General features: G+C 51.6%; 1 protein-coding gene across 2 annotated transcripts in view; it reads right to left on the bottom strand.

Annotated features, from left to right (window-relative positions):
- Positions 1–9,049: 9,049 nt before the first annotated feature.
- CCNJL (cyclin J like) overlaps positions 9,050–26,742 on the bottom strand; it is a 54,052-nt gene continuing 36,359 nt past the window's right edge. For both annotated transcript variants that reach the window (XM_044230280.1, XM_044230271.1), the window contains exons 4-6: positions 12,305–12,607; positions 10,979–11,138; positions 9,050–9,530 (exon numbers count right to left, since the gene is read on the bottom strand). In XM_044230280.1, the coding sequence (XP_044086215.1) occupies positions 9,107–9,530; positions 10,979–11,138; positions 12,305–12,607 (887 nt within the window). In that variant the 3' untranslated portion in view covers positions 9,050–9,106. The remainder of the gene's footprint in view (positions 9,531–10,978; positions 11,139–12,304; positions 12,608–26,742) is intronic.

The raw sequence follows: 26,742 nt of genomic DNA, 5'->3' as shown, positions 1-26,742 counted from the left end.
TGGAAGAAGAAAACATTCTGTTTGCTCTGAACCTCTTTGTCTTTGTTTTTGTTTTCTGGTGTCGTGGGGCAGGTTCTAGCTGGGTAAGGGTGGGAAAGGCCGGAGGATGGCTACACAGGGCAAACCTTGGCCCTGAGACCCCTGTGGGCTCAGCAGTGTGGCAGAGGAAGGCCTGAATGTGGACAGCAATACTCCCGATCCCCTGCTGTTCGAGAAGCAGGGTGGGCACATTTCCTGGCACCCTTGCCCCACCTTGCCATCCACTTCTCTGAGGGTAGAGACACAGGGCTCCTTTAACACACTGACTCTTGATGTGGGCCACAGGGCAGGAGTATCAGATGGTGGGGGGGGGGCACTTCCAGGAGAGGCTCCTGCTGTTGGCCTCCAAGGCTGGCAGATGAAGGAGGAAGACACCACGACTTGGCCAGAAAGGTGTTTTGGCATAGCTGTGGCTCTGCTGCTCATTGGCTGTGGAGGCATCCCTCTGGGCCTCAGTTTACCTAGTGGCACAAGAGGGGGCCAGGAGGACCAATAAGGGAGTGAAGAGAAACGAGAGAGTATTAGATGGCAAGGGGGCCATGGGAGTGCCAAGAGGGACAAGAAGGACCTGGGATGTCCTAGTTTGGACAGCAGTGCCTGGGAGACACTGTGAGGGGCTTCAGCTGGCTGGGGAAGGTGGTCTGAAGGTGGTCTGACCTCCTGCTGGGTTCCTGGAGCTGAGTCCAGGATTCTGAGGAAGGCTTTGGGTCATCCCTGCTTGATTTTGTCTGTCCAGGGCACGGGAGTGGGCACAGTGGGGAGGAGGGTGGATGGTGCCCTGGCCAGAGAATCCCTAACCCAGAGCACTGAACGGTCCGTTTCCCATTCTCCTTCCTCCTTAGACCCCCAAGGACCCCTCCTTGACTTCTTACCCTATATTTTTCTGTATGACAATTCACTTATTTTTGCTACAATAGAAACTTTACATCACTTCTACATTTTAACATCATTTTCCACAAATTGATGAAAACTATCAAAAAGGCCAAAACTGGACAACAGCTACATCCCGTTAGAGCCCCGAGCCTGCGGCCTTCCTAAGTGAAGACAGATGTAACAGGAAAAGCAGCATCAAGTAAGCCACACTGTCCTTGGCGAAATCAAAATTACTGCAAGGCTACTGAAAAGAGAATGTACCCGCTATGAGAGTTATCATCTAAATTATCTTGATTGTCCAAGTCCCAGATATGGGGCCTTAGAAATTAGGTTTGCTAGTGCCTTGCACAAGGTTTAGCACACAGCAGGTGCCTCATAAGTGCTCCCAGCCTTTGTCATGCACAGCCTTTCAGTCACAGGCCATCCTTGGTGACATGGCCCAGCTTACTGGCAGCTCCCTCCTGCCTCCTCCCAGGTTCTGCCCTGAAACTTGTTTATCTTCCCAAGAACAGCACTCAGCCTCCCCCCAGCCCCCACCAAGCCAGTACCCGTGCATTCCATCGTTTTGCCAAGACTTATTGCTAATTAAGTGAACTAGGTAAGCATTAAATTAAACTAGCAGTGTTGCTGTTTCCCCTCCAGACTGAATAATTACTCATAATAAGCTTGGATAATAAGTCTCTAAATAACAGAGAGTTAACCATAATTAGGCTGAAAATTGAGAGATTGAGAGAAAGAGGGAGGAGGAGGAAGGGAGAGGATGGAGAATAGGAGAGAAGGGAAAGGGGGGGGAGGGGAGGGAGGAGTGGGGAGAGGGAGGAGGAGGAGGAGGGAGAGGAGAGGAGAGAGAGAGACTGTTCTTACTTTGGCGACTGATTCAAGGACAAATTCAAATGGTTAGCAGGGGAGGAATTCTTAAGCCAGTATTGTTACAGTCACACACGCATAGAGAAGCAGGACCTCAGAGCTCAACTAGTTTAAACTCTTTTTCACAGATACGGAAACAGCAGCTCAGAGAGAGGAAGACAATTGCCCACGGTCACATGACAGCGAGTGTCTCTGAAAATAATGTGCGTTTGGGTATTGCCACCTGATGGAGGCTAGAGTTTCTCAATCCAGCTTCTGGGGCAGGGGCGGGTGGGGGGTGGTGGTAGATGGAATAAAGCGAGCTGGAGGAAAGCATCACTCTGACGGCATCTTGGCAGGGAGGCTTTCTCAGGCTGACAGCTTTGACTCTGGGGACACACTGGCAGGGTTTGAAATATTTCACCCTCCTCCATGGCCTAGAAGCTTTGCCCCTTGGGGTAAGTTCACCCATTCCTCTGAGCCGGCTTCCTCACCTGAAAATGGGGATAATAATTGTACTCACCTGTAGAGCTGTCATGCTACAAGCTCACTAAATAGCTGTGGCCACCATGACCTCCACCATCACCTCCGCCATTCCCAGCCAGCATGATGAGAGGGTTAGCTGCTTCCTTCGCTGGACTCCAGGCACAGGCACAAGCTGCTGGCTTTCTGTGGGTCTTACCTTGTCCGTGTGCAACAGGGACTAATAAGACCTTTCCTTCCCGGGTCATGGGGAAGTTGCAAATATTAAGGGTAAAAACCCATGTTCATGGGCTTCCAGAAAAACTTCGTCATTTTGCTGCACTGTCCAAGATACTATAGTGACTCCCCACTCCACAGGCCTCAATTCGGGGGCCCCGTATCCCAGTCTCTTCGTGACTTTCATCCTGACCCGTCGGAGTCATTTCTTTCACTCCGCGGGAGGTAACTGCTTCCCTCCCTGAAAGCTCATCCCCCGAAGCAGGGGCTTTCCAAAGCCATCTTCACAGACCACCACTAGGTGGCGCTCCACCACTCACCTGACGCCCTGAGGACAAGGTGGGCGTGTCTGTTGGGAGGAGGGCGGGGCGAAGGGTGGGCAGTGAGATCCAAGTGATTGGGTTTTGGTGGCCGAGTGTTGTCATCTACGGGTGACATGGCATTGGAGACTACTTGGGTTCCTCAGACAGGCATTTCTAAATTTGAAACCAATTCCTACCGCTTACCCATACTGAGACCTAGAGCATTCCTGAACCCCAGTGTCTTGGTCTGGAAAACGGTGGTAATAATACAAGCTCTTGAGAGAGCGAGCATGAACCAAGTGTCAAATACAGGCCCTGGAACATTGTAAGCGCTCATTAAACAGCTCTAAGGGCCTCTCTTGCAGTTCTACTGGGGAGAATGGGCACAGGTAGGGTCAGAGCATTTAGAGCAGGAAAAAGTGTCCGAACTTGGCTGTGCCCGAGCATCTCCTGAGGGTCCTCTTAAAAGGACAGCTGGCGCCTGGGTGGCTCAGTGGGTTAAGCCGCTGCCTTCGGCTCAGGTCATAATCTCAGGGTCCTGGGATCGAGTCCCGCGTCGGGCTCTCTGCCCAGCAGGAAGCCTGCTTCCTCCTCTCTCTCTCTGCCTGCCTCTCTGCCTACTTGTGATCTGTCTCTGTCAAATAAATAAATAAAATCTTTAAAAAAAAAAAAAAAAAAAAAAAAGGACAGCTGGGCCCTATGCCAGTCCTCCTGAACTGTACTCTTAAGGATGGAGACTAGAGAACTGTCCCTGTGCAGTGCTCCCCAGCCACAAACGACTTTGGAGACTCTTCTGGGTCCCAAGCCTCCCATGTTTGCAGAAAGCATGACTTCTTGTGTATCCTGCCCATTGTGTCCATCCAGGGCAGCAGCCTGAAATACTGGTCAGAGCTGGCCCAGCAGAAGCCAGACCACTCGAGTTCTTCCTTAGAAGCTAGAGCTGGGTCCGAAGTGAAGCTCAGAAACTCACCTGAGTTCCCAAAGAAGGGAGAGGCCCAATTATTTACACTCTTTCTCATAGAACTCACTGTTGAATAATGATACTGTACATTCCATGCTTAGTTACCATAAGCCCAAGCTGATAGCCTTCCCACCTTAGAAATGGGGAGACAGAGAGCAGAATGGTGGCTTTTTTCAAGGTCATCTAGTTAAGATCAGACAAACTCGACCTTCTACCTCTGAGGCCCAATGCTCTCACCTATATACTAGAAGTTTCACACTTCCAGCCTAAGAACTATTCTAACTTACAATGTATTTTACTGGTCTTCTATTGTGTTAAGAGTTTTTAAAATTTAATTTTAAATTAAATGAAAAATTAGTAGGTTTCCTAGAAAGTACAGATTCCAGTGGCTCTGAACTCTGACGGTTCAGCAATGTGGAGCTTATGTCCCTGAAAGGTACTAACTGACCAGAGAGGAGTAGAAGCCACATCCTCTAGGGAGACGCTAGTTTCACCGCGGTACCCACTGCATCATGCTGTGTCGGTCACCCAGCTGGACTCACTGCCTTTCCTGCCTGGTCCTGGTGGGCATCTGGACTTGAGACTCCTGCGAAATGCTATGGCCTTTCTGCGGAAATTCAAGTCACAGAGGTTTTCCCTGAGAAACAGAGAATGAGGTGAATGAGGGCTGGTAAGATTCTTTCCTAGGCATGTGGTGCCAGGGATGGGAAGAGCCAGTCCAGAGGCAGGGTTCCTCCCAGGGGATGCTCTGGGAAAGCCGCAAGCCTGGTCCCAGCTCTCCACCTTTACATGGGGTTCAGGGACCCTCCCAGATCCAAGCCTGCTGGGGGAAGACAGCTGGAGCCAAAAATCACGTTAGCCTAGGGCAGATGTGCAAGAAGCCATTTCTGTGTTTCTGTTGCTGAGCTTGCCTGCCACGTCGTCCATCAGGAGAACAAACGGCTGGCAACCCTTTTCTTTTATGAACCCATATCCCTTATCCTGTCATGTCTTCCCCACCAGGTGAGTGCAGTGGCAAGCTGGGACCGTTACAGAGCCTTTTACTCATCCAAAGCCCTTGAATGAGGTACTACAAGGCCGCAGAACAGATTCAAACTGCCAGGGTGTGAACTGTGGCTCCTGCCTTCCTCACTGCAAATAACTTCTCCGTGCCCCCATTCTCTGATATGTAAAATACGGCTAATAATAGTTCTTACTTTGTAGGGTTACTAGGATGATTATCAACAAGAGGAGCAAATCCCTTAGCATTGCACTTTGTACACAGTAAATGCTCAATAAGTGCTAACAGCTATGATTCATGCCCCCGTCACCAGGTGGTAATATTCTTCATGTTCTACTGGGGGAAGGTAGCTGAGGGCACCACCATCAAACCAAGTAAGCCAACTAACAAGATCATTTCAGATGGCTTGAACAGCTATGAAGAAAATAAGAGTAACGAGTGACTAGGGTTCTTACAGACCTCTTTGGGAGGTTACACATGCTGAGGCTTCTTAACCTCCCTACTGCTGTTACTCTGGGCTCAACTGTTCTTTTTTGTGGGGGCCATCCTGGGCTGTAGGATGTTCAGCAGGGTCCCTGGTCTCTACCCGCTATATGCCTGTCACCCTCCACCCCACTAGTGATGACGCAGAACGTCTCCAGACATTGCCAAACATCCTCCAGGAGGCCAAGAATGGGCCCTGCTGAGAATCACGGATGGAAAGGATGAAGGGAAAAGGAGCAAACTGGTGGCAGAACGGGGGTGGGGGGGGGAGTTTGAACCCAAAAGGCATGAGGAAGTGGAACCTTGACCCCAACGCTAATCCAGGCATTTACGATGTTAAACCTAAAGGGAAGCAGGTTCTCCTTGGAAAATGATCTGCATGTCCCAAGCCTCCTCAAAGCTTGGCAAAAGAAATACTGCATAGAACAAAGAACTAATAAGCATGGAACAAATTCTATGTCTAGAACTCAGGTGGCTCAGAAATTCAGACAGGCATGCGGTTTCCTTCCTCTGTCTTTTGGGCCAGAAAGCAGGGCCTGTGTGAAGTCCTCTGCTGGAATGTCAGAGAAAACATGCGTCTGAGTCACCTGGAAGCCAGCTAGAAATGCAGATCTCCAGGCCCCACTCCTCTTGGAGAATGCCCCATGCCAGTGTGCTGGTTGCTCGGGTTTGAAAATCTCTGGAATGAACCAGTCAGCCCCAAAGGGGCCTTCAATGCATCTCTGCGCTTTTTCAAGCTTTCCCAAGTACTGCCCAGCATGGGCACGAATCAAATCCAACACGGACGGCCCATGTGTGGGAGAAGTACAAGAGGATCCCTCGGGGCAAAGGCGGGCAGGAGCCCAGGACCTCTGTGGCTCAGTCCCCTTCTTGAGCTCAAAACCACACTACTCAACCATCTCTAATGTAACTGGTGGAGAAACTGAGGCCTAAAGACAGAGGGATAGTGAAGTGGGTGCTCTTGGTAGAGCCATGACTTGCCTTATTGTCGAATCCCCAAAACCTAGAGCCTCCTGCCTTGCCTGGCCTGCACACAGCAGGTGGGGAGTCCTATCCCCAGACCTGCCCTGCCCTGTCAACACGCGTGGTTCCCAAACAGCTCCGGGGGCTGGACCTCAGCCTCATGCCCTGAACGTGTATCTCCCCACACCTCCCGTCCTCACTGAAGGCATCCGCGCTTTGTGAGAACCACTCAGCGCCACGCTTACACCGCGTCCCCAGAAGGGTTGACAGCAAATTCCATCATCGACTCTATGGTACATAAACTTTTACTTTGTAACCCTCCTGACAGCAGTGTTTCATCAGCAGTATCTTAAACACGGTGCCCTGGTCTACTTGGCAGGTTTTCCTTTAATTCTTCTTACTGGTACATAAGACAATGGTGCATCCTGAAGGGGACTTCATGTTTGGTTCCGACATGCATTATGTCGCTTAATCCTCAGGAGAACCCTCCGAGGTGAGGGTTATCGCCCCTACTTCAAAAGGTGAGAAGATGGAGGCTCAGGGCTGTGGAGGAAGCTGCCTCCTGACAGCCAGCAAGTGGCTGTGGTGAGTCGTACGTGGTGGCCTGGCCTGGCCAGGCTGCGGTGCGCGGCCGTTTAGTCAAACCCCAGTCCAGGTGTCGCTGGGAAGGCATTTTGTAGATGGGACTGGGACCCTTCTGATCAGTAAGCCTTAAGTACGGGAGACTACTCTCCGTGTGTGCGCATGGCGGGTGTGTGTGTGTGCTCATGCTGTCAGGTGAGGGCTGTAGAGCAAAAACAGGTCCCCTGGAGAAGGCGTTCTCCCCAGAGACTGTTGCAGAAGTCTTGAGTTTCTGGCTTGCCCCACACATTTTGGACCCCAGCCTCCTGGCCTGCCCTCCACAGTTCCTGACCTGTCAGCTCCAGCTGGGTGAGCCAATTCCTTACAACGCATCCCTCTGGCTACATATATCACGGGTTCCGTTTCTGTGGAGAGAGAACTGTGACCAGTACTGGTAGAGCTGGGGTGTCCAACCTTAACTTCCGCCGTGGGTGTCCCCAGGGAGGCCCAGCTCCAACTCGGGGGGGCAGCACCCAGCTCCACAGCGGCCAGTCTCATGTTGCCCACACCTACCCCACCCCCCTGGCCCCCCACCAACTTCCCAGCAGGAGGGAAGACACCCCCGGGGGCTGGCGGAGAGGACAAGGGCAGGAAGAGAACAGAGACCAAGAGCAGGTGACATGTTTATTGCAGGACGCCTTCTTCTGCTGCTGGGCTGGCTGGGAGCTCTACTGGGGGGCCCCTCACAAGCCCCCGTCCCAGAACAGATGGACATATTAGCTTGGAATCCAAACCAGTTTCACATAAATAGAAGGAGGTTGGCAAACGAAAAAGAAGAAAAGCAACAAACGAACGTGTAGTTATCCCACACTCGAGTGACAAAGGGGCAGCGGCGTCCTTACCCACGTCACCTCTTCTTACTCTGCTTCTACGTGGAAGCTTCCACTCGCTCTGGACATCACCTTCGGATCCGACTCAGCAGCATGTAGCTGCCTCCCTGGCAGGCCCTGAGCCAGTCTCCTGGACTGGCTCGTAAGCCAAGAAAACCAAGATGGGTTCTTCTTCAAACAAACAAACAAAAACTGCTTCTGTGGTTCTTTGCACCTCCCAGTTCTGATGGGTGAACACGGTGTCCCCCTGGCCCCAAACCAACAACAACAAAAAAAAAAAACACACAAAAACACAAACAAACAAAACAAGGAGCACAAGCCATGAGTCAGAATAGAAACATATTGCACATGGTGACAGGAGTCTTCCTGAGAGCCCAGTTGCGGCGGGGACCCAAATACTGGCTTTCGATCCAACCAATCGCTTGCCTGTCAGTGGTTGTGACATATACCCACGCACGAGCCCACTCCCCAAGTCAGCTGGCATGAAGCAAATACTCCCCATTTTTAGCCTTCGCTATTAGCCAAACTCAAAGCCACGGCTGGGTTTAACCTCGTGCACCATTAAGCCCATGGTGGAGGGAAATGGGGGTTGTTAGTGGTAAACCCTTGTCTACCCTTCAATCACTTTTTTCCTCTGGGTGGTTGTTGAAGTTCTACAGGTGAACACAGCATCCAAGACGTGGAATCTTCCGGAAGTGAGAGCCTGGAAACTGGCTTTCCCCAACCACATGCTTCTGAAAATGCATTTTCTGCTGTTACAAGCTGGGTTCGAACCTACAGCTTGCGTGGGACAGGCCGTGTAGCAATTCACCTTTTTCTTCTCCTAAGGAATTTTCAAGTATCATAAAATCCCTGATACAGTATGTAAACAAGATATCTTACTGAACAGAAAGCTAGGTCACTTTGGGAAGCAGCAGCGGGTGAAATATCTAAAAAGCCAAATAAGGTTTTAGATTTAACAACAAAAGCAAGACAACCACCCACCGTGCCTTAGAAGGCAGACGCTCAGGCAAAAACACATGCAGGCTCCTCTGTACGGAGCCAGGGAAAGAGCACCGAATTCGGCATCTGCTGGGGGTCCTGAGAACACGTCAGGCAGTCCCTCCTTGTTCAGTGTCGCCGATGCCAGCAAGGAATAAAGTCTTTGATGCCAGACACCAGACATGCTCGTGGACTGACCGGTGTCCAGTCTCCTGGCCTATCACCAGGTCTTTCTCACTCCACCGGGTCCCTCCTCCAGAGGACTTGGCCGAGCCGTCCCCCTGCACCCCAGCTGCACATGTGGAAGACGTTTTCCAGAGGAATTCACTCGGGGGAGGGATGGCATTGACTATTTTGCTCTTTTGTTGGCTTTCATTAAAAAGAACATGAACCCTCTGTGTTCGAAGTCAGCGAGGCTCTGTGGGGACGGCTTCCCCGCTGCCTCACTGTGTCCTCTTCTTCTGCCCAGGGGAGTTTCCAAGGCCTCCCTGTGTGGACCAAAGGTGCCCTATCTGTCGAAACAGCCTGTGGGGAACGCATGGCTTCCGCTGAAGTAGCTGCTTCCGTAGCTGGTGGTGAGGCAGTGCCTGGGCTCGGCTGTGATGGCCATCTGCACGCGGAGGGGCGCGGGGAGGGACACGGGGCACACATCCAGGGGCTGGAGGGTGGGGTACAGGGTGTGGAGGGATGAGCCGGATCCCCCAGAGAGCAGACTCCCGGAGCGGTGGGCCTGCAGCGAGTCCCGATAGGCCAAGCAGAGGTCCTGCACGGGGGTCTGGAACGAGGCCAGGCCCGGCGTCGCTGGCTGGCTGAGGGTGGGGTAGGCGGGCGGCTGGAACAGCACTTGGGTGGGGGCGGGGGCTGTGCTGGGCACCACTGCCAAGGCCTGGCTCTTGACTGCGACAGCGTCCTTGAAGACGTTGTCATAGGCTCTGAAAGGAGAGGACCTGGGTGAGACCTGAGGTCAAAGGCCATAGCAGCAGACCCCTGAGTGAGCCCCTAAGTGGAATTCGAGATCTGTGTGCTGTGATCCCACGGCCGTGCCCAGCCCATGCTCACTGCCCGCAAGGCCGTCCCCGCTCTTCCCTGACAAAACTCAGACCTCAGACCAAGCCCGGATCTGCTTCCTACGGAAACGCCTTCTGGCCCCCGGAGACTAGCCTCGCTGTCCTCTAAGCCACTACACTGGCCCATCTCAGCAGTCAACCCCCCAGATGATAAATTCCGGGTTACCATCCGGCCCCTTGCCGAGTGCAAGCTCCAGGAGGGACGGCCCGGCAGCTGATGAGAAAAACCTCTGCCTTCGAGGCACCCCCCCAACAGATCTCAAGCCAGCCACCATTGGGGCCTATGTTTCACCTTCTGAAAAGGGGATCAACAGGTTTATTTCCATCTTAAAAAAAAGCTTCCCATAAAGCTTCTTGAAATAACAATTCCATTAATCTAACAGGGACTCAGGTGAAGACTGGAGCACAGGGAGGCCTCGGATCTGAGAAGCTAGGCATCCCAGAAGCCACCACCACGGTGAAAAGGCAGGGCTGGTGGCTGCAAATCTGGGTGCACCTATCTGCATTCAGACCAGACGATATGCTCTGACTCTGAGCACCTTCGACAAACACAGATTTTAAAACAAGGTCCAGGGAGCAGGGTGGACGGCTTGGAACAACAACACAAAGGCAGCCAGCTACCAGTAAAGCTTCCTTCACCTGGAGGCTGGGAGGCAGCTCTGGGTGGGGGAGGGGGCCTAGCCCCTTGGTGAGTGGGGCCAGCATCTGGCAGATGCTGCCACCTGTTGGGCAAAAGAGGAATGGGGTGCAGCTCGGGGGACTTCTCAGTTCTCTCTGTCTCCTCCCTGAGGTCACCACTGAACGCTTCCTCCTTCAATACCAGTTTCAGAGTGATGGGTCTATGCTGCCCTTACGCACCTTCTCTGATACACTCAGTATGTCCTCCCCAGTATTCCCACTGAGGCCTCTTACGTTAAGCCCCTCTGAGCTTAGCTAGCTAAGAGGTCAGCTTTGTGGCCACGTCTAAGGAAAGTAGCTTATCACGAGTGTAATCACTCAGTGTAACCATCCATAAGTCTGACTGATGTACTGGGGCTCAGAGCACACAGCCCAGACACTCAGAAGGGTATGCACACACAGCTTCTCTTCTCCCCCACCCCTTGACCTTAACACTGCAAACCCAGAGCTACCCAAAACAGGAAGGTTCACCTTTGCAAACCTCAATTCTATCAGGAGTCACCATGGCTCACTTTACGGGAGACACTGCCTAGAGGAGCCACCACAAGCCTCTGACTTTGAGAAACTGTAAAGTGGGTCTCGAGAGCAAGTGCCTGCATGTTCTGGAAACACGGAAAGATCAGGGGTGAACTTACACCAGGAGGATTTCAATGCACGTGCTGAGATGTTCTAGGGTGTAATTTGAGATCCTCTGTAGGTCTCTGGTCCAGTAGGGAGAAAGCTGAAGGCAGATCCTGGCAGCCCCAACGCAGGCCGCAGCAACCACAGAGGGCGGGAATTTATAGAAAATATGATCTGAAAGAGAATCATGGCAGTCAGCACCACAGAACCTCGCTCTGGGCTCCCAGGGCCTCAATAAAAATCTGCTGAATGAGTGAACAGCCATAAGCATCTGATACTCAGAACTAAAACTAGCACCCGACTTCCGTTTACTGAGGAACCTTCTCCCACCCTCAGCTCGACAGATCTACGATTGGCCAATCAAAACTACACGTATGTCAGGAATATATGAGCTGTTTTGGTACATGGATACGGTGTGAAATGAATCTTAGTGTCCTACTAACATGTCTGGCACCACGGGGAAGCCGGCCCTTTTCATGTGCAAAGGCCAACTCCTCAGAGGCCCAGGATTTTCACAAAGGACACTGGGGACGAGTGTGTCCTCGTTCTTACATTGCTTATCATTTCTGACAACTTCGGTGTTGGCTTGTTAAAGTCAGAGTCAAGCAGGTGGCATTACGGTGACAGGAGCCGGCACAGAGCCAGACTCCTCCAATTCAAATCTTAGCAATGACCTTGGGTAAGTTACTTCACCTCTTGAGCACCCGTGGAGGAAACAGATTTGTAAAACAAGAATAACAGAGTGATTTTCATGCGGAGTCACTGGGAAATTCCAATGACATCATATAACCCAAAGCACTAAAATAAGTGGCCTGGTTCACCGTATATGCTCCATTAATGCTTGATATCCTAATTGTTGATCTTGTTACTCGGAACCATTTTGGTTTGGGGCGGGTTATCAGGGGTGGTTGTATCAACAGTATTTCTGATCTGGTATTTTAATATACAAAGATACTTGGATTTTAAGACAGTGGGACGAGTCAATTCAAATAATGTCCCCAAACAGGGTAACTTTATTGCTAAACATTATTACTAAAACTTAACTCTTCCCCACCCTACCTGTACAATGACAGCTCTTCTGGAATGACCTAAGACATAATGATCATAAGAAAAATTAGCAGGTGATCAGTACATCAGTAGGGTGCCAGCCGCCAGTATCCAAGCTGCTGTTTATCGTTACACAGTATCAGTAATGCTGGAAGACCCGCTGCCCCTTCCTTGTGGACCCCTGTGAGGTAGGAGTGTTCTGGGTGGATGGGCTCCGCTCAGTAAGGACTCCGTGCATGGACATGCCTCTGTGTGGTTGGGGAAGGGGAACAGGTCCCGCCGTCAGGCCTCACCTTGCAGGGTGACCTCTAGGAAGTAGTGGGCGTACTCCTTGAGGCACTCTTTGGTCTTGTGGGGGCAGGTGGCAGGCCAGCTGTGGCAGTGTTGATCCTTCTGGCTGACGGAGGCCAGGAGGTAGTAGTCCAGAAAATGGGCAGGCGTGGGCAGGCAGAGGTTCCAACTGAAGGCCTCCAGGAGCAGCAGCTCCGTGTTGAGCAGCTCCTTCTTGGTGAGGGTGAAGTTCTGGCCGCTCAGGACCCTCGTACTGTTTATCTGCTCCAGCTTGGGGACGTGGTCTTCCCTATCCTCAAACTTACCTGCGAGAGAAGGTAAGTTTACTGGAAGACGGCACTTGCCTGCCCCAAGAGGTAAAGACCCACCTTCAAGTGCCTCGACGGTGCAGGCAGGGAGGACAGAAAGCTACCTACTGCCAAGGGACCAAGAGCACAGATTCTGGATCTGACACACTAGGGCTTGGCTCCCCAAGCCATCACTTCCAGCTGCGTGATCATGCCCAGGTGTCTCACCCTTTCCGTGCCTCAGCTGCCTCCGCTGTAAAATGGCAACTAAACCTCATAAAGCTTGTCAGGGACAATGAGGATGTGCACACCACATGTTCAGGCCAGCACGTGGAACACAGGAGGTGCTCAGTGGCCATTAGCGACAGTAGCGAGGGCCTGGGAAATAAGGGAGCCCTCTCTCCAATCCTGTCTGGCCCTCACTAGTTCAATCTCAGGACTGGTCAGGGGTCAGACAGCCAGAGTCAGAATGACCTTACAAATCTGACCCTGTCCCCCCACCATGTAGAAAAGCCCAACAATGGCTCCCCATCCCCTCAGCATTAGGATTAAGCCCTGTCAACAGGTTTTTAGCTTGGATTCCCTCAGAAACGGTTTGCTTGGGAGGTGAGCCTAGGAAAGACGGGTAGGTGGGGAATGTGGGAGAAGACAAGAAAGGGAGGAAAGGCAAAAAGGGAACATTATCTTGAAGTTATCCATACCCTCACCTTCACTGCAGCACTGACTACAACAGCCATGACAGGGAAATGACCCAAGTGTCCACTGACAGATGAGCAGATAAAAACAATTTGGTCTTTATCTACAATAGAATAATATTTAGCCTTATGAAGAAGGAAATCTTGCCATTTGCAACAACACGGATAAACCTTGAGGATATTACGCTAAGTGAAAGAAACCAGGAAGAGAAAGACAAATAATGTATGATCTCACTTATATGTGGAATCTCAAACAGCTAGACCATAAACACAAAGAAGAGACTGGTGATTACCAGAGGCAGGGGTGGGGGAAACTTGTGAAGGTGGTCCAAAGGCAAAAACTTCCAGGGGCGCCTGAGTGGCTCAGTCAGGTAAGCCTCTGCCTTCAGTGCAGATCATGATCTCAGAGTCCTGGGATGGAGCCCCGCATCAGGCTCCCTGCTCGGTGGGAAGGCCTGCTTCTCCCTCTCCCTCTGCTGCTCCCGGGGCTTGTGCTCTCTCGCACATGATCTCTCTCTCTCTCAAATAAGTAAAACCTTTCTTTAAAAAATTCTCATCACTAGAAAAAAAAACTGTATGTGAGGTGACAGATGTTAACTAAACTTACTGTGGGGATCACTGCACAATACATACATAGATCAACTGGTTTTTACACACGTGAACCTGTAATAATAACCGTGTAATAATACAACGATGTGCTCGCTTCAGCAGCACATATACTAAACTAATACAACGTTAAATGTCACTTATATCTTAGAGAAAATGGGTGTGGGTGTGACATTACGGACTTCCTGCCTTCCTCCCTTGGAGTACCATGCTGGGAGTGCCACGTGAGGAAGGAGGTCTAGCCTGCTGGAGGTGGGGAGGCCACGAGGAGAACAGAAGTACCCAGGCAACAGCCAGTACCACCTTTCAGACACACGAATGAGCCCTTCCAGCCGCGTCCCTCCGGGGCTGGATGAATGAGCACGGATGAAACTGGCAGAGGAAACGCCAGGCATGCAACCCACATCACTGCTGTGTAGATCGCCGAGTGTGGGCACGATCTGTTTGGCAGGAACAGATAACTGCGATATATTCCTATCAAATGGCAGCGGCAAAAAGATGTGAAACCCCACACAGGCACGTCACACAGCTCAGAAGGTACTGAAGGAACCGAAGGAACCATGAATAAATACCGGAAGGTCCTGGAAACAAACAGCATGAAACAGAGCTGCATGGGGCTAGACACAAACACACATTAAACACGAGCCTCAGTGATGCCATTCCAGGGTCAAGAGAACCGAGGTATTTACACAGCAATCCTGGCACTCAGCAGGGGCGGGGAGCTCCAGGGGTGGCCCGCACGGTGGGAGGCTCTGCAGGTGGGGCCGCCACGGGCCTCCCGGCCTTAACCCACCAGGCCCTGCAGAAACCACACACACCTGGCTGTGGCTCCATCCGTGCCCTTCTCTGAAGCACCCGCCCCCCAACCCTGGTCTCCCACCAACCTTCATCTACACAGCCCCCTGCCTGGGGCACTCTTCCCCTTCCCCTCTTCGCTCTGCCAACCTCTCTCCCTGTCCTTCACCCACATCCCTGCCCCTTGGAAGCCTTCCCTGACCACAGTCCCCGTCCCACCTGACCCCCACAACACAGTGACTCCTGAGCCTAGCCTCAGCGTGGTCGCCTGTGGCCTCTGAGCCCAAGCTGACTGCGGACAGAACCGCGGAGTGAGTGTCAGGAGAGACAGGGCAGCCTGCTGAGCTCAGAAAGCAAGCGTCTGTCTGCGCCGATTAAAAGCACGACAAACCATCTACACACCTGTGCACCACAGTGAGCTCCTCGTGACCCAGTTCCCATCAGACTTCCACCCTTCTCAGGAGAGAGCAGGGAGTAACCACTTCGGGCTGCCTTCTAGCAGATATAATGCATATCCCAGGCAGGCCTCAAAAAATGTCCCTGAGAAATGAAACACGGCCTCTGGGAAGCAAGCATCTCTGTCTTCTCAGCGAGCCGTAAGGAGGTCACTATGCAGGCAAAGACGGTGTGACACGAAGCCTGGTTTCTGCCGGGCAGGAGCCGAGATGGCAGAGCGGCCCCTCCACAGCTGACCGCAAGCCCAGACCTTCTCTTTCCGGAGCTCTACCGTCAGGACCCAAGCCTGGCGGGGTGCCACCTTCAGGGTGCACACCTTCCCATGTCCTGCACGCAAGGGCAACTCAAGCAGGAACAGCAAGGTCAATGCTGCCCAAGGGGCAAGAGCCTCTTGTATGGCTGGAAATCCTGGGGTGGCCTTGCCAGCCCCCTACACCCTCCCTAAGCAGGGGACCCTTCCTCCAGCTGGGAGTACTCACCCCTCACTCACCCTATCATGCGTTCTCTGGTACCCAGTTCCGAGGCCACCGGATGTCATCAAGGCACTTCTCATGCTCAGACTACTTAGTATCAACTATTAATATTAATGACTAGCACCTAACCAATAGGTCATTAAATAGGCTGAAGCCCGTGAGGACAAGAATCACGTGTGACCCATCTGCACTATGCCCCCAGGTCCCAGCACACTGCCTGGTACGCAGAAACTGCCCCATGAATATTCGTTGAAAGGATGAATGGTATTCTCTTAATAGCTGAATTTTAGGCCATCTTAATTGTCCTCTGAGTCTCTCAGATTACCTGCATCCCCTAATTTTTTTCTCCAATGAGCCTATCTTTGTGCAATTTAAAAAGAAAGAGAAAATATTTTTGCAAAATGGTGATGTTTTCCCCGAACCTTGTGCTGAACTAAGCCAACTCTGTTCACAGACACTCAGGGGATACAAGGGCTCATTTCTTCCCCAGAGCAGAGGGTGGCACCGTGAAGGTCACAGCCCCAGCAAAAGCGTGTATCAACCTGGGGGTGGTGCTAAGACCCTCGCCCAGCAATCCGCTCTGACCCGCAGCTGTGCTCCATGAGATTAGTTTCCTCCCTGCCCTCAGAGCTTTTCAAACCTTTCAGAGCTCTGCCTTTTCCCTAGTCACCAGGCCCTAAAGGATTACACTCCAGTGGAAGGGGCCATGGATTACTAAGGCATCTGAATTCCCCTGCTCCTCAGGCTGGAGAAGCTGCTGCAGACCAGGGCCAGGCACAGAGGGGTCTGAATCCTCAGTGAGTTTGCTCTGGACCTGACATTTGTCAGAGCAAAAGCTCAGAGAACTTCGCTGCACATCTAGCAGGGACCTCGTAGTCCCTGCTCCTCGCGGCTGGCCGGCAGATCCCAGCTGAGCAGCTACTCCCCAGCACGAGACAGTTTGTGGCCAGGAAAGATTTTATGAGTTTCCTGGTGCTGCACGTGCCTGGCGGACACTTCCTCCCCTCCTCCCACGACGAGAGCGCGAGAACGCACCAGCCCTTTGTCCCGGGTGCCGCGGCCACCGAGCGCGGCCACTCAGCTGCTTGCTCCTTATCGACAAAATGCATGGACACCAAATGCCTGGAACTCTTCAGGCAGGTCCCCCGGGGACGCATGGAGGACAGACGTCTGAGTCTTTCCAAGTCAGATCAGAGCCACACACTCACAGACTATGACTCCTTCAACGTGCGTTGTATTTGGAAAACGTTCAAATCCACAGGAAAGATGAAATGATGTTAACAATGAACACAAATGGCCCTTCAGCCAGATTTACCAAGTGCTGACTCTGAGTCACATTTGGTGTGTGTGTGTGTGTGTGTGTGTATACACACACACTGGTTTTGCAGGAGGGACCATTTCTAGCCAAGCTGCAGACGTAACATGCCACCCCTGGACAGCATCCATGCCTGACGTCATTTTCCTACATAATCATAACGTTATTACCAACCCTACAAACATCAGCATTAATGCAGTAACATTTCCTTTCCTTTTTCTTCTTCTTTTTTTTTTTTTTTGTTTAAGTAGGCCCCACACCCAACAGGGAGCTGAAACGCACCATCCTCCACTGAGAGTTGCAGGCTCCTGGCTGAGCCAGCCAGGCGCCTCTGCAACAGCATTTTCTCATATTCGATCCACATCTGACTTTCCCCCAATAGTCCCCAAAATGCCTTTTGGAACTTTTTGTTTTTCTGGATCCAGATTCGACAAGGCTCACACATGGTGCCTGTTACATCTCTTTAGCTCCATCCTTTGCTCTTCATGACACTGACTCTGGGTGAATCTGCACCCATTTTCTTCTCAAATGTCCATGTTCTGGGGATGCCTGCCTGGCTCAGTGGTGGAGCGCGCAAGTCTTGACCCCAGGGTTGAGTTCAAGCTCTGCACTGGGCCTAGAGCTTACTTAAAAAAAAAAAAAAAAAGAAAGAAAAAAGAAAAATTACGCCCCATATTCTGGACTGTCTCCTCAGCATCCAACAGGCTGGGTAAGGAAGCTACAAAGGCCATATTCTGTCGCTTCTTACCGGATCCCATCAGGAGTTACATAATGTCAGTTTGTCCCAGCAATAGCGATGCCACATTAGATCACTTGGTTAAGGTGGTGGGGACACCAGATCCCTCCATTTTAAAGGTACCATTTTCCTGTGAAATTAGTAAGGAATCTGTGAGGTGGCACCCTCAGACTCCGTGAATATCCTGTCCTCCAACAACCCAACTCAATGCTTTGGCATCCACAAATGAGTCTTTCCTGAACAAATAAGTACATTGGGGTTGAAAAAGTATTTTTTTTCAAAGATTTTATTTATTTATTTGACAGAGAGAGATCACAAGTAGGCAGAGAGAGAGAGGAGGAAGCAGGCTCCCCGCTGAGCAGAGAGCCCGATGCGGGACTCGATCCCAGGACCCTGAGATCATGCATGACCTGAGCCGAAGGCAGCGGCTTAACCCACTGAGCCACCCAGGCGCCCGAAAAAGTATTTTTTAAAAAAAGGTTTTATTTATTTGACAGAGAGTGAGTGAGAGAGGAAACACAAGCAGGGGGAGTGGGAGAGGGAGAAGCACATCTCCCCCAAGAAGGCAGCAGCTTAAGGACTGAGCCACCCCAATACCCCCAAAAAAGAATTTTTAATAATTCTATCACTCTATCTACATTTTACTTTCTTTCTTTTTTAAAAAAAAGATTTTATCTGTTCAGTTATTGGACAGAGAGAGGGAAAACAAGCATGGGGAGTGTGAGAGGTAGCCTGATGCAGGCCTGAGCTCAATCCCAGGACTCTGGGAGCATGACCCAAGCCGAAAGCAGATGCCTGACGACTGAGCCACCCAGACGCCCCATCTACATTTTTCTTTTTGGATGGTCACACCGCCCAAATTTGAGCAAGGGGAACCTTATCAACATGCTTTTTTTAAAGACTTCTTTTTTTTTAATCCTAAAATTCACCAAGTGCTCACCCTGGGTCTGGAGCTCAGGCAGAGAAGCACGTGAGCCCTCAGTGCAGCGGAACCTGCAAAGAATGCTGTTGAGAGCCCTCTGCACACCTGGCTGACGGTTCCTCCCGCTTCTCTGGGGGCTGGTGCACAACCTGGAAGGCTGCAGCCATTCCACGCAGGTCACACAATTACCGTGCTGACCACAGTGAGTCCAGCCAAGTGGCCTAATCAACCACAGAGGCAAGACAGCTGTCAATTCAGCAAGCCTCCGAAGGGACTCTCAGAGGCCAGCTTTTCACGCCCCCCCCCGGTTTTTTTAAAAAAGATTTTGTTTTATTTATTTGTCAGAGAGAGAGAGCAAGCACAAGAAGGCAGAGGCAGAGAGAGAGAAGCAGGCTCCCTCCTGAGCAAGGAGCCCGACATGGGACTTGATCCCAGGACTCTGGGATCATGACCTAAGCAGAAGGCAGTGGCTTAACTGAAGGAACCACCCAGGCATCCCACCCCCTTTTTTTTTAAAATAGCATTTTTGCTTGTTGTGGCAAAATGCACATAACATAAAATTTACCATTTTCACCATACAGTTCAGCAGTCTTCCGGACATTCACACTGTTGTGCAACCAATCACCAGAACGCCTTTCATCTTGCAAAACTGAAACTGTATCCCCATGAAACAGTAACTCACTGTCCCTGCTCCCCCCTCCCCTGGTAACCACCATTCTATTTTCTGTCTCTACGAACTGACTCCTCCAAAGCCTGGCTTTTCCTCTTCCACCCAAAGTCCTAGCAAACAAGCCTCAAGCAGGGCAAACAGAATTCCTGACTTTTCTGAATGAGGGCCAAGAGACACAGTATTTTTAATTGCTGAAAGAATGTTTTATTTTGGAAAATTTTAAATATACCAAAAAGAGAGAAATGTTATAATGAACCCCCAAGAAGATGTTACCTACCTCCAACAATCATCAACATTTCGACGCCCTTTAGAAAAATTCCGATATGAAACAGTGCACGTGCAGAGTAGAATTCTGTAAAATGTCAGTGGGGCGCCATCTGTGATATCCAGGCATAGGGCCGCTTATCCATGACTAAGCAGGTGGCTTGACACACTGCTCCCTGTGAAACCCACCCCCCCCCCCCGTCCCCGCCCCAGTCAGTCCTTCAGGTCCAGCAAGATGCCTGTCTACAGGGGCGCCTGGATGGCCCAGTGGGATAAGCCTCTGCCTTTGGCTTGGGTCATGATCCTGGGATTGAGCCCTGCATTGGGCTCCAGCCCTCCATCAGGCTCTCTGCTTCCCCTTCCCCCTCTGCCTGCCTCTCTGCCTACTCGTGATCTCTCTCTCTGTGTCAAATAAATAAGATCTTAAGAAAAAAAAAAAGATGCCTGTCTACAGACTCATTTAGGAGCTAGACCTAGGTTCCAATCTGAGGCCACAGTTTCCTGGCTAAGGAGAACCAGGTTTTAAACAGCTGGCCCCCACTTCCTACCTAAAGAAATGCAGTTCTTCTCTCTCTCTCTCTCTCTTTTTTTTAAAAGATTTTATTTATTTGACAGAGAGAGTACAGACAGGCGGGTGAGGGTAGAGTTTGGAGAAGCAGGCTCCCAGTCAAGCAGGGAGCCCCACATGGGGCAGGATCCTGGGATCACAACCTGATCCTCAACAACGAACTGAGCCACCCAGGTGCCCCTAAAAATATTTTTAAAGATAGGCCTCACACCTGGCATGGAGCCCAAAGCAGGGTTTGAACTCACGACCCTGAGTTCAAGACCTGAGCTGAGATCAAGATTCAGACTCGTAAGGGACAAAAGCACCCTGACACCCTAAAATGCATGCTTTTAAAAACAGGCAAAGCTACTATTCCCCATGAAGGGCCACTCTCCTATTTTAAAGCCCCCGACCTTGTCATCTGAGAACGAGAACAAAATTGGGTTAGGAAATGAGACCCCCATGGCTACCCCACACCCCTCAGAAGCCCTCTGTCCTACTCTGTAGGGTGCTAACGTTAAAGGATAAAGAGCCACTCCAGCGGCTTCCCAGTCTCGCCTGGCCCTCTGGGTGGGCCCAACAGCTTTGGAGGTGACTGGGAAGGGCTGGGCAGTAGAGGTAGCAGAAGCCCAAGGGGAAGCTTTCCCTGGTACCCAGGGGTGGAAGCATAGGCCCATGAGTTCCCAGGCAGGACCAAGCTGAATGCAGACCTTTCGGCTGTTCTTTCTTCCACAGATTCTTCCTTCCTATGAGGGCAAAGAAGTGGCCACCAGAAGGGGCAAATATTTAATGTGAGCTGAGAATATTTAATGAAAGCAGAGAATTCTGTGACCAGAGAGAGCCCAGGTTTTGGAGAAGGCCCTGACTGGAAACAGGTTGGGAATGCCCTCCCTAAAAGTCTCGTAAGTTCAGGCTCAGGTGCCACTTTTCCATCCTTGCCCCCATAATACAGATACAACTGGTGTTGATCACCAGGAAACCCAGACATCCAACAGTGGTAGTAGGGAGGCTCAGGACAGCATGGGCATGGTGACTGGCTCTAGGCCTCGGGCAAAGACAGTACCCATAAACGGCAGCAACTGCTGCTCTGTAAGTTACAGGACATGGTATTCATCCTTTGCACCCCAAATCTGCAATCTTCTTCTAAAGTCCTGAAAGGTACAGATGAACCAAATTTGGTAGGCAGCGCTACAAGACATTTTTTCTTTTTAAGATTTTTATTTTTATTTATTTATTTATTTGGACAGAGACAGTGAAAGAGGGAACACAAGCAGGGGGAGTGGCCGAGGGAAAAGCAGGTTCCCCACTGAGCAGGGAGCCCAATGCTGGGTTTGATCCCAGGACGGTGGGATCATGACCTGAGCCAAAGGCAGATGCTTAACGACTGAGCCACCCAGGTGCACCAAGCCATATTCTTACAGGCTCTGAGAAAGGGGAAAAAAACCTCAATAAAAGGTCCCCTCCAACAACCCTCCCCTACCCCGGCTACCGATATCACTGGCCCGGCTGTGCTAGATGTAGATTGGCTCCAGCCTCCTTCCCCTGGACTGTGACCTTGAACTCCACTCTGGGGCTGGAAGTTCCAAGGTTCACAGACAGGGAGGCAAAGGGGAGTCTGGGGCCCACAGCCTTTCCTAGATGGGTCCTCCTTATAGGGGCAGGAATTCCCAGTCACTGCGCTGGCCAGCAAGAGCTAGAATGCGCACGCACCAGCATATGAGCGAGCTCCGGGAGCACAGTGACCGCCGGATTTGGTTCTCTGCTGTAAGCCTGGTTCCACCACATCAAGAAACACAGGCAGCCGCTGGGGAGGGCCAGTCTCCCAGTGCATTCCGGTAGTAAGCCGGGGGGGCTGGGAGTGTCTTCCACTTGGAATCAGGAACTCAGAAGGGAACTCAGAAGGACAGAGTCCTTTGTTCCCACCACCCAGCTGGTGAGGGACAGAGGAAAATTGGAAATCTGGTTATCTGATCCAGGAGGGCAGGGCTCCTGTGCCGTCTCCTAGGAACATCACAGCGCCCCTACACCCAGCACAGCATGCGGCAGAAACTTAATACAGATTTATTTTATTTTTAATTTTTAAAAAAGGTTTTATTTATTTATTTGACAGAGAGAGACCGTGAGAAAGCGAACACAACCAGGGGGAGTGGGAGAGGGAGAGGGAGAAGCAGGCTTCCCGCCAAGTAGAGAGCCTGATGTGGGGTTTGACCACAAGACCCTGGGATCATGACCTGAGCCAAAGGCAGATGCTTAATGACTGAGCCATCTGGGTACCCCCAGATTTATTTCCTTAAATAATGAATAAATGTCTCCACAGTCCAGAGCATCTCACAGTCACGGGGTCCCCGCTACCCCAGGAAGTCTCCACATGTCTGGGTGCATGGTGGATGCGGGTAGGAGGCCAGCTGTGCCCTGCCCTCTCCCCAGCTAAAGTCCCTGTTCTGCACACACTCTCCTCTTCATCCCCCCCTCTGCTTTAGTTAGCACTCCGATCCCAGAGCCTTTGCATGGAAGATGTGTACGCTCCACAGGACCCACTCTCCTCTTCCAATGACAGGACTGATGCGGAAGAGCCTGTCTCTACGGGGGACACTTTCTGTAATAAGGGACCACACCCCGACCCACCCACCCAAACCAGCTTTTCCACTAAAAAAATTCCTTGGCTTTCTGTAGTTACTGGAGGCCAGAAGAGGGCTTCATACTTGTCTCCCTCAGGGACACCGTTCCTAGGTCCGACAGGCACCGTCTTTCTCAGGAGCCACGGGAGACAGACTTTGAGTAAAGGGACTGACGGAGAAGCCAGGAAACTGCTCTGAGGACAGATCCTTCTCAAAGGCTGTTTTGCTTGGTGGAGCAGCAGAGAAGGCAGGATGATGACTCTGATGGTGACTCCCCCGGCTTCTACAGAGGCCCAGCCACTCGCAAAGTCTCAACATCTCGGCCCCCGTGACAGGCATAACTGACGTGGAACTATGGCAAAGGTGACGTGAGAGCTCAGCATTCTGGAATGGTGCCCGGCGCCCACCAACACTGGTCCCTTGCTCTATCGGTGCACTTCTGTCGATTTGGGGCCAACTGTGCAATTGCAGTCACAGGGACAATGACAGGTTAGTTTCTGGAAAGGGTCTGATAAAGGGGAGAGAAAAAGCCAGGGACAGAGCAGGAAAACCCTCCAGCTAAAGGGAGGCAGCCGTGAAGCCCACAGCGGGGGGGGGGGGGGGGGGGGGGGGGGGGGGGGCAGCAGGGAGCGTCCCCTCCCTCTCTGCTGCCCTTGACCTGCTGCAGAGATCTGGAGGTTAGGAAATGTCCTGGAGAAAAACCCTTTGGTCTCTGGGGCCAGCTGGGGAGACCTGGCATGAAGGTGCACCTGGGACCAGGCCTGGGTGAGTTTCATCCTTGCTCAGGACGCAAAGAAAGATCCTTACAGTGGCTGACAGCCCCAGGGAGACTGTGAGTAGCAGCAATGTCTACAGTCCCTGTCCCTGAAGAGGACTCATTCCACACGGATATGTGTCCCAGGCACCGAGCCTCAGAGACAGTGCAGCACACAACACATCTGGCCCCGTCCACAAGCTGCTTTACACTGTGTCCCCCTCTCAGCGCCTGTCTCCCTCCTCCCCCAGAGCAGACTGCTCCACCCACGGCTGCATTTCCAGTCTGCACAGAGCAGGGCTCAAATACCGGCAGGATGGATGAATGAGCGAACGAAGGAAGGAATGACAGCACATTTCTGACCAGCTGAGGCAATTCCCGAGTCCTACTTTGGAACCAGAGACAAGAGGGGAGGTTGTGGGTGGTTGTTCTCTTAGGAGGAAATCGTAAAAAGGGCCTCCCAGGTCAGAGGTGGCATGTGGCCAGCTGGGTCACACACCGGCTTCCTGTCAGGCTGCGAGGACTTCCCTGTCTCAGGACGGAGCCACGGGTACAATGATGTCACACAGTGGCTCTGGCAAATCCCGGGCTCCTTTGCGCTCTGGTTCACAAATTATTTCCCTGACTACTTAAGAGCAGGGGTGGCAGGGGGAGAGGCCCCTTGTCAGGGACACAACTGGCAACTGGGGCCGCGGCTGAGCAAGGGCTTCCTGCAGAGGGACGGCGTTCTCTTCTCTCCAGTAACAGAGGTCTCTCTGATCGGCCCCCTGCGAGCTGGTGGGTTGCTCTGCGGAATGCACCCCACCAGCTCGCAGGGGGCCGATCGGGACCAGGCCTGATGGGGCTGTGGCTGCAGGGAGAGCCAGGAGCGAGTCCTCCTGGCCTGCAGGGCTAGAGGTGTGGACATCAGGGGTCCCGGCACCTCCGCTGGAGCAGGGGAGAGGAGGAGGAGAGGCCACATCGGCGACGTCTCTCCGGGTTAGAAGGGGAGCGGCTTCCAGCCAAGAGACCTGGTCCTGAAGACAGAGGAGTTCACCCAGGTTAGCCAACACGTGGCTCCGCAGGCTCCACAAAGAGAGCCAGGAGTCTCCCAGCAAACCTCGCCACCTGCTGGCCTGTCTTCCTCAGGCGGCCATGAAAGGGAGCCATCCAGCTAGCTGTAGGACAAAGGTGGCTGTTGTGTATGGTGGCTGAAAGCAAGGACTCGGGGAGATGCCCGTACCCTCGGGCAAGTCACCTAACCACCAACGGTCTATTTTATAAGATTGTTCTGAGGATCAAATGAGTAAACCCGTGCAAAGAACTCAAAACCCTGCCTGGCATATAAACAATGTATTACCCTTCCCTGATCACTGGGCCCAGGATCTGCCCTCCACCCCCAAATTTTGATTACAGAAAAAAAATAATGTAGTGAATTTGCAAGTAATTTATTTTATTTTATTATTATTTTTTTAATTAAGTAGGCTCCACACCCAACACGGGGCTCAGACTCACCACTCAGATCAACAGTTGCATGCTCTACCAACTTAGCCAGCCCCTATTTTAATCTTGATCGTTTTCACTATTTTCTAATTTTCTACAAAGAAGAAATATCACTCTCCCACTGGAAAAAAAAAAAAAAAGTTTAAAATTCTCAGAGGATGCCACTGATGGGACCATAGAAGCCAGAACCAGCAGAATAACTGCCAAAGAAGGTTCCAGAACATGATTCTGCCTTAGTCCAAGACTATCTCAGTGTGAATCTGCTTTACAAATGCCCACAGTTTCCTAGAAGAGTTCCAGGAACCCCAACATGTCAGTGACAAAGAAGACACTTTTCCTGTCTAGACACTGACATGCCTGTAATTAAACACTCAGGAGGGAGAGGAAACAGATACTCCTTTAAGACAATCTTGAAAATACAGGCAAACACAACTACCATAAAAATCACCTTGGGGGTACCTGGGTGGCTCAGTGGGTTAAAGCCTCTGCCTTCAGCTCAGGTCATGATCCCAGGGTCCTGGGATCGAGTCCCACGGGCTCTCTGCTCAGCAGGGAGCCTGCTTCTCTTCCTCTCTCTCTGCCTGACTCTGCCTACTTGTGATCTCTGTCTGTCAAATAAATAAATAAAATCTTAAAAAAAAAATTCATCTCTAATCTCCCCACCCAAGGGTATAATGGGCTGGGTCTGAAAGTTTTAAAACAAGTGGACGTTGCCCTGCTGGTAGGACTCTGAGTCACGCTGACTGGGGGGGTGGGGTGTTGCCCAGCAAAGCACAGGCTGCTGGGACCAGCAGAGCAAACGCTCTGGAAACTCAGCGGTGGCTCTGGGGAGCGGCCCAATGAGTAAGAACCCCATAGCTCTGCCTCTTCACTTCAGCATTAACAGGAGAATATGTAAACTCAATCCTGGATGTAACAGGCGACAAGGTATGGTAAGACATGTCCAGAGAGAGTTCAAGGTTAAAGTAAATGAGAAGATGTTCAGCTCCCAGCAGCCAAGCTACAGGTAATGTGGAAGATCAGACAGGCACCTGACGTCAATCTTGGTCCTTTTCCCTCTAAGAAGTAGGCCAGACTATTCTCCTGAAAGTAAAGACACTTAGATCTTCTTAGAAGGGCCACTGGCTTGGGCTGGGCAGGTGCCCAGAGCCCTGCTGGTAATCCCTGGCTTGAAGGCTGCTTCTCTGGGAGATGCCTTCAGATCCTAAGCAACATGAGGACGGGGACTTGATCTGCTTTGTGCCCCACGGTATCCCAGGCTCAGCGCATAGTAGATACCATGTGTGTGGATTGAGTTATCTTCAGTGACAAGGGCTGTAGATATTTTGTTTGCCACCACCTCCCCAGATACACAACTTCTGGTATACAGCAGAGTCAAATACATGTTTTTTGAGCGACTTGCTCATGTAGGGGGTCAAGGGCTCCTAACACTCCCATTGTCAACTAACCCATGCACCTTAAGATTCCTCCCTTATTCTCCCCAAACACACACACACACACAACCCCCCCGCCCCAAAACCCCACTTGGATCCCAGAACCTCAGGCCCTGGACCAACAGGCCTGAGCACTAAACCTGCTATAAAGCAAACAACATTTCTGAGTTTCTGGCCCAGTCGGCTTTCTGACCGACACATCACCCAGAATCCTTTCCCTGAAAATAGCTCTAAATAAGCCTGCCAGCTTGCAGATAGGGGAACAGGAAATGGAAAGTCACCATGTCCTCACTCACTTCCCTGCAACATCAGAGCCCTGGGCCCGGATGTACTTGGTGTGACCCTCATGAGACAGGCCATTTTTTCCAGTGCGCCCCATGCTGTGTG

The sequence above is a fragment of the Neovison vison genome, chromosome 1, assembly GCF_020171115.1.
Source record: "Neovison vison isolate M4711 chromosome 1, ASM_NN_V1, whole genome shotgun sequence".
NCBI lineage: Eukaryota > Metazoa > Chordata > Mammalia > Carnivora > Mustelidae > Neogale > Neogale vison.
This window is presented reverse-complemented; position numbering and strand designations above follow the sequence as displayed.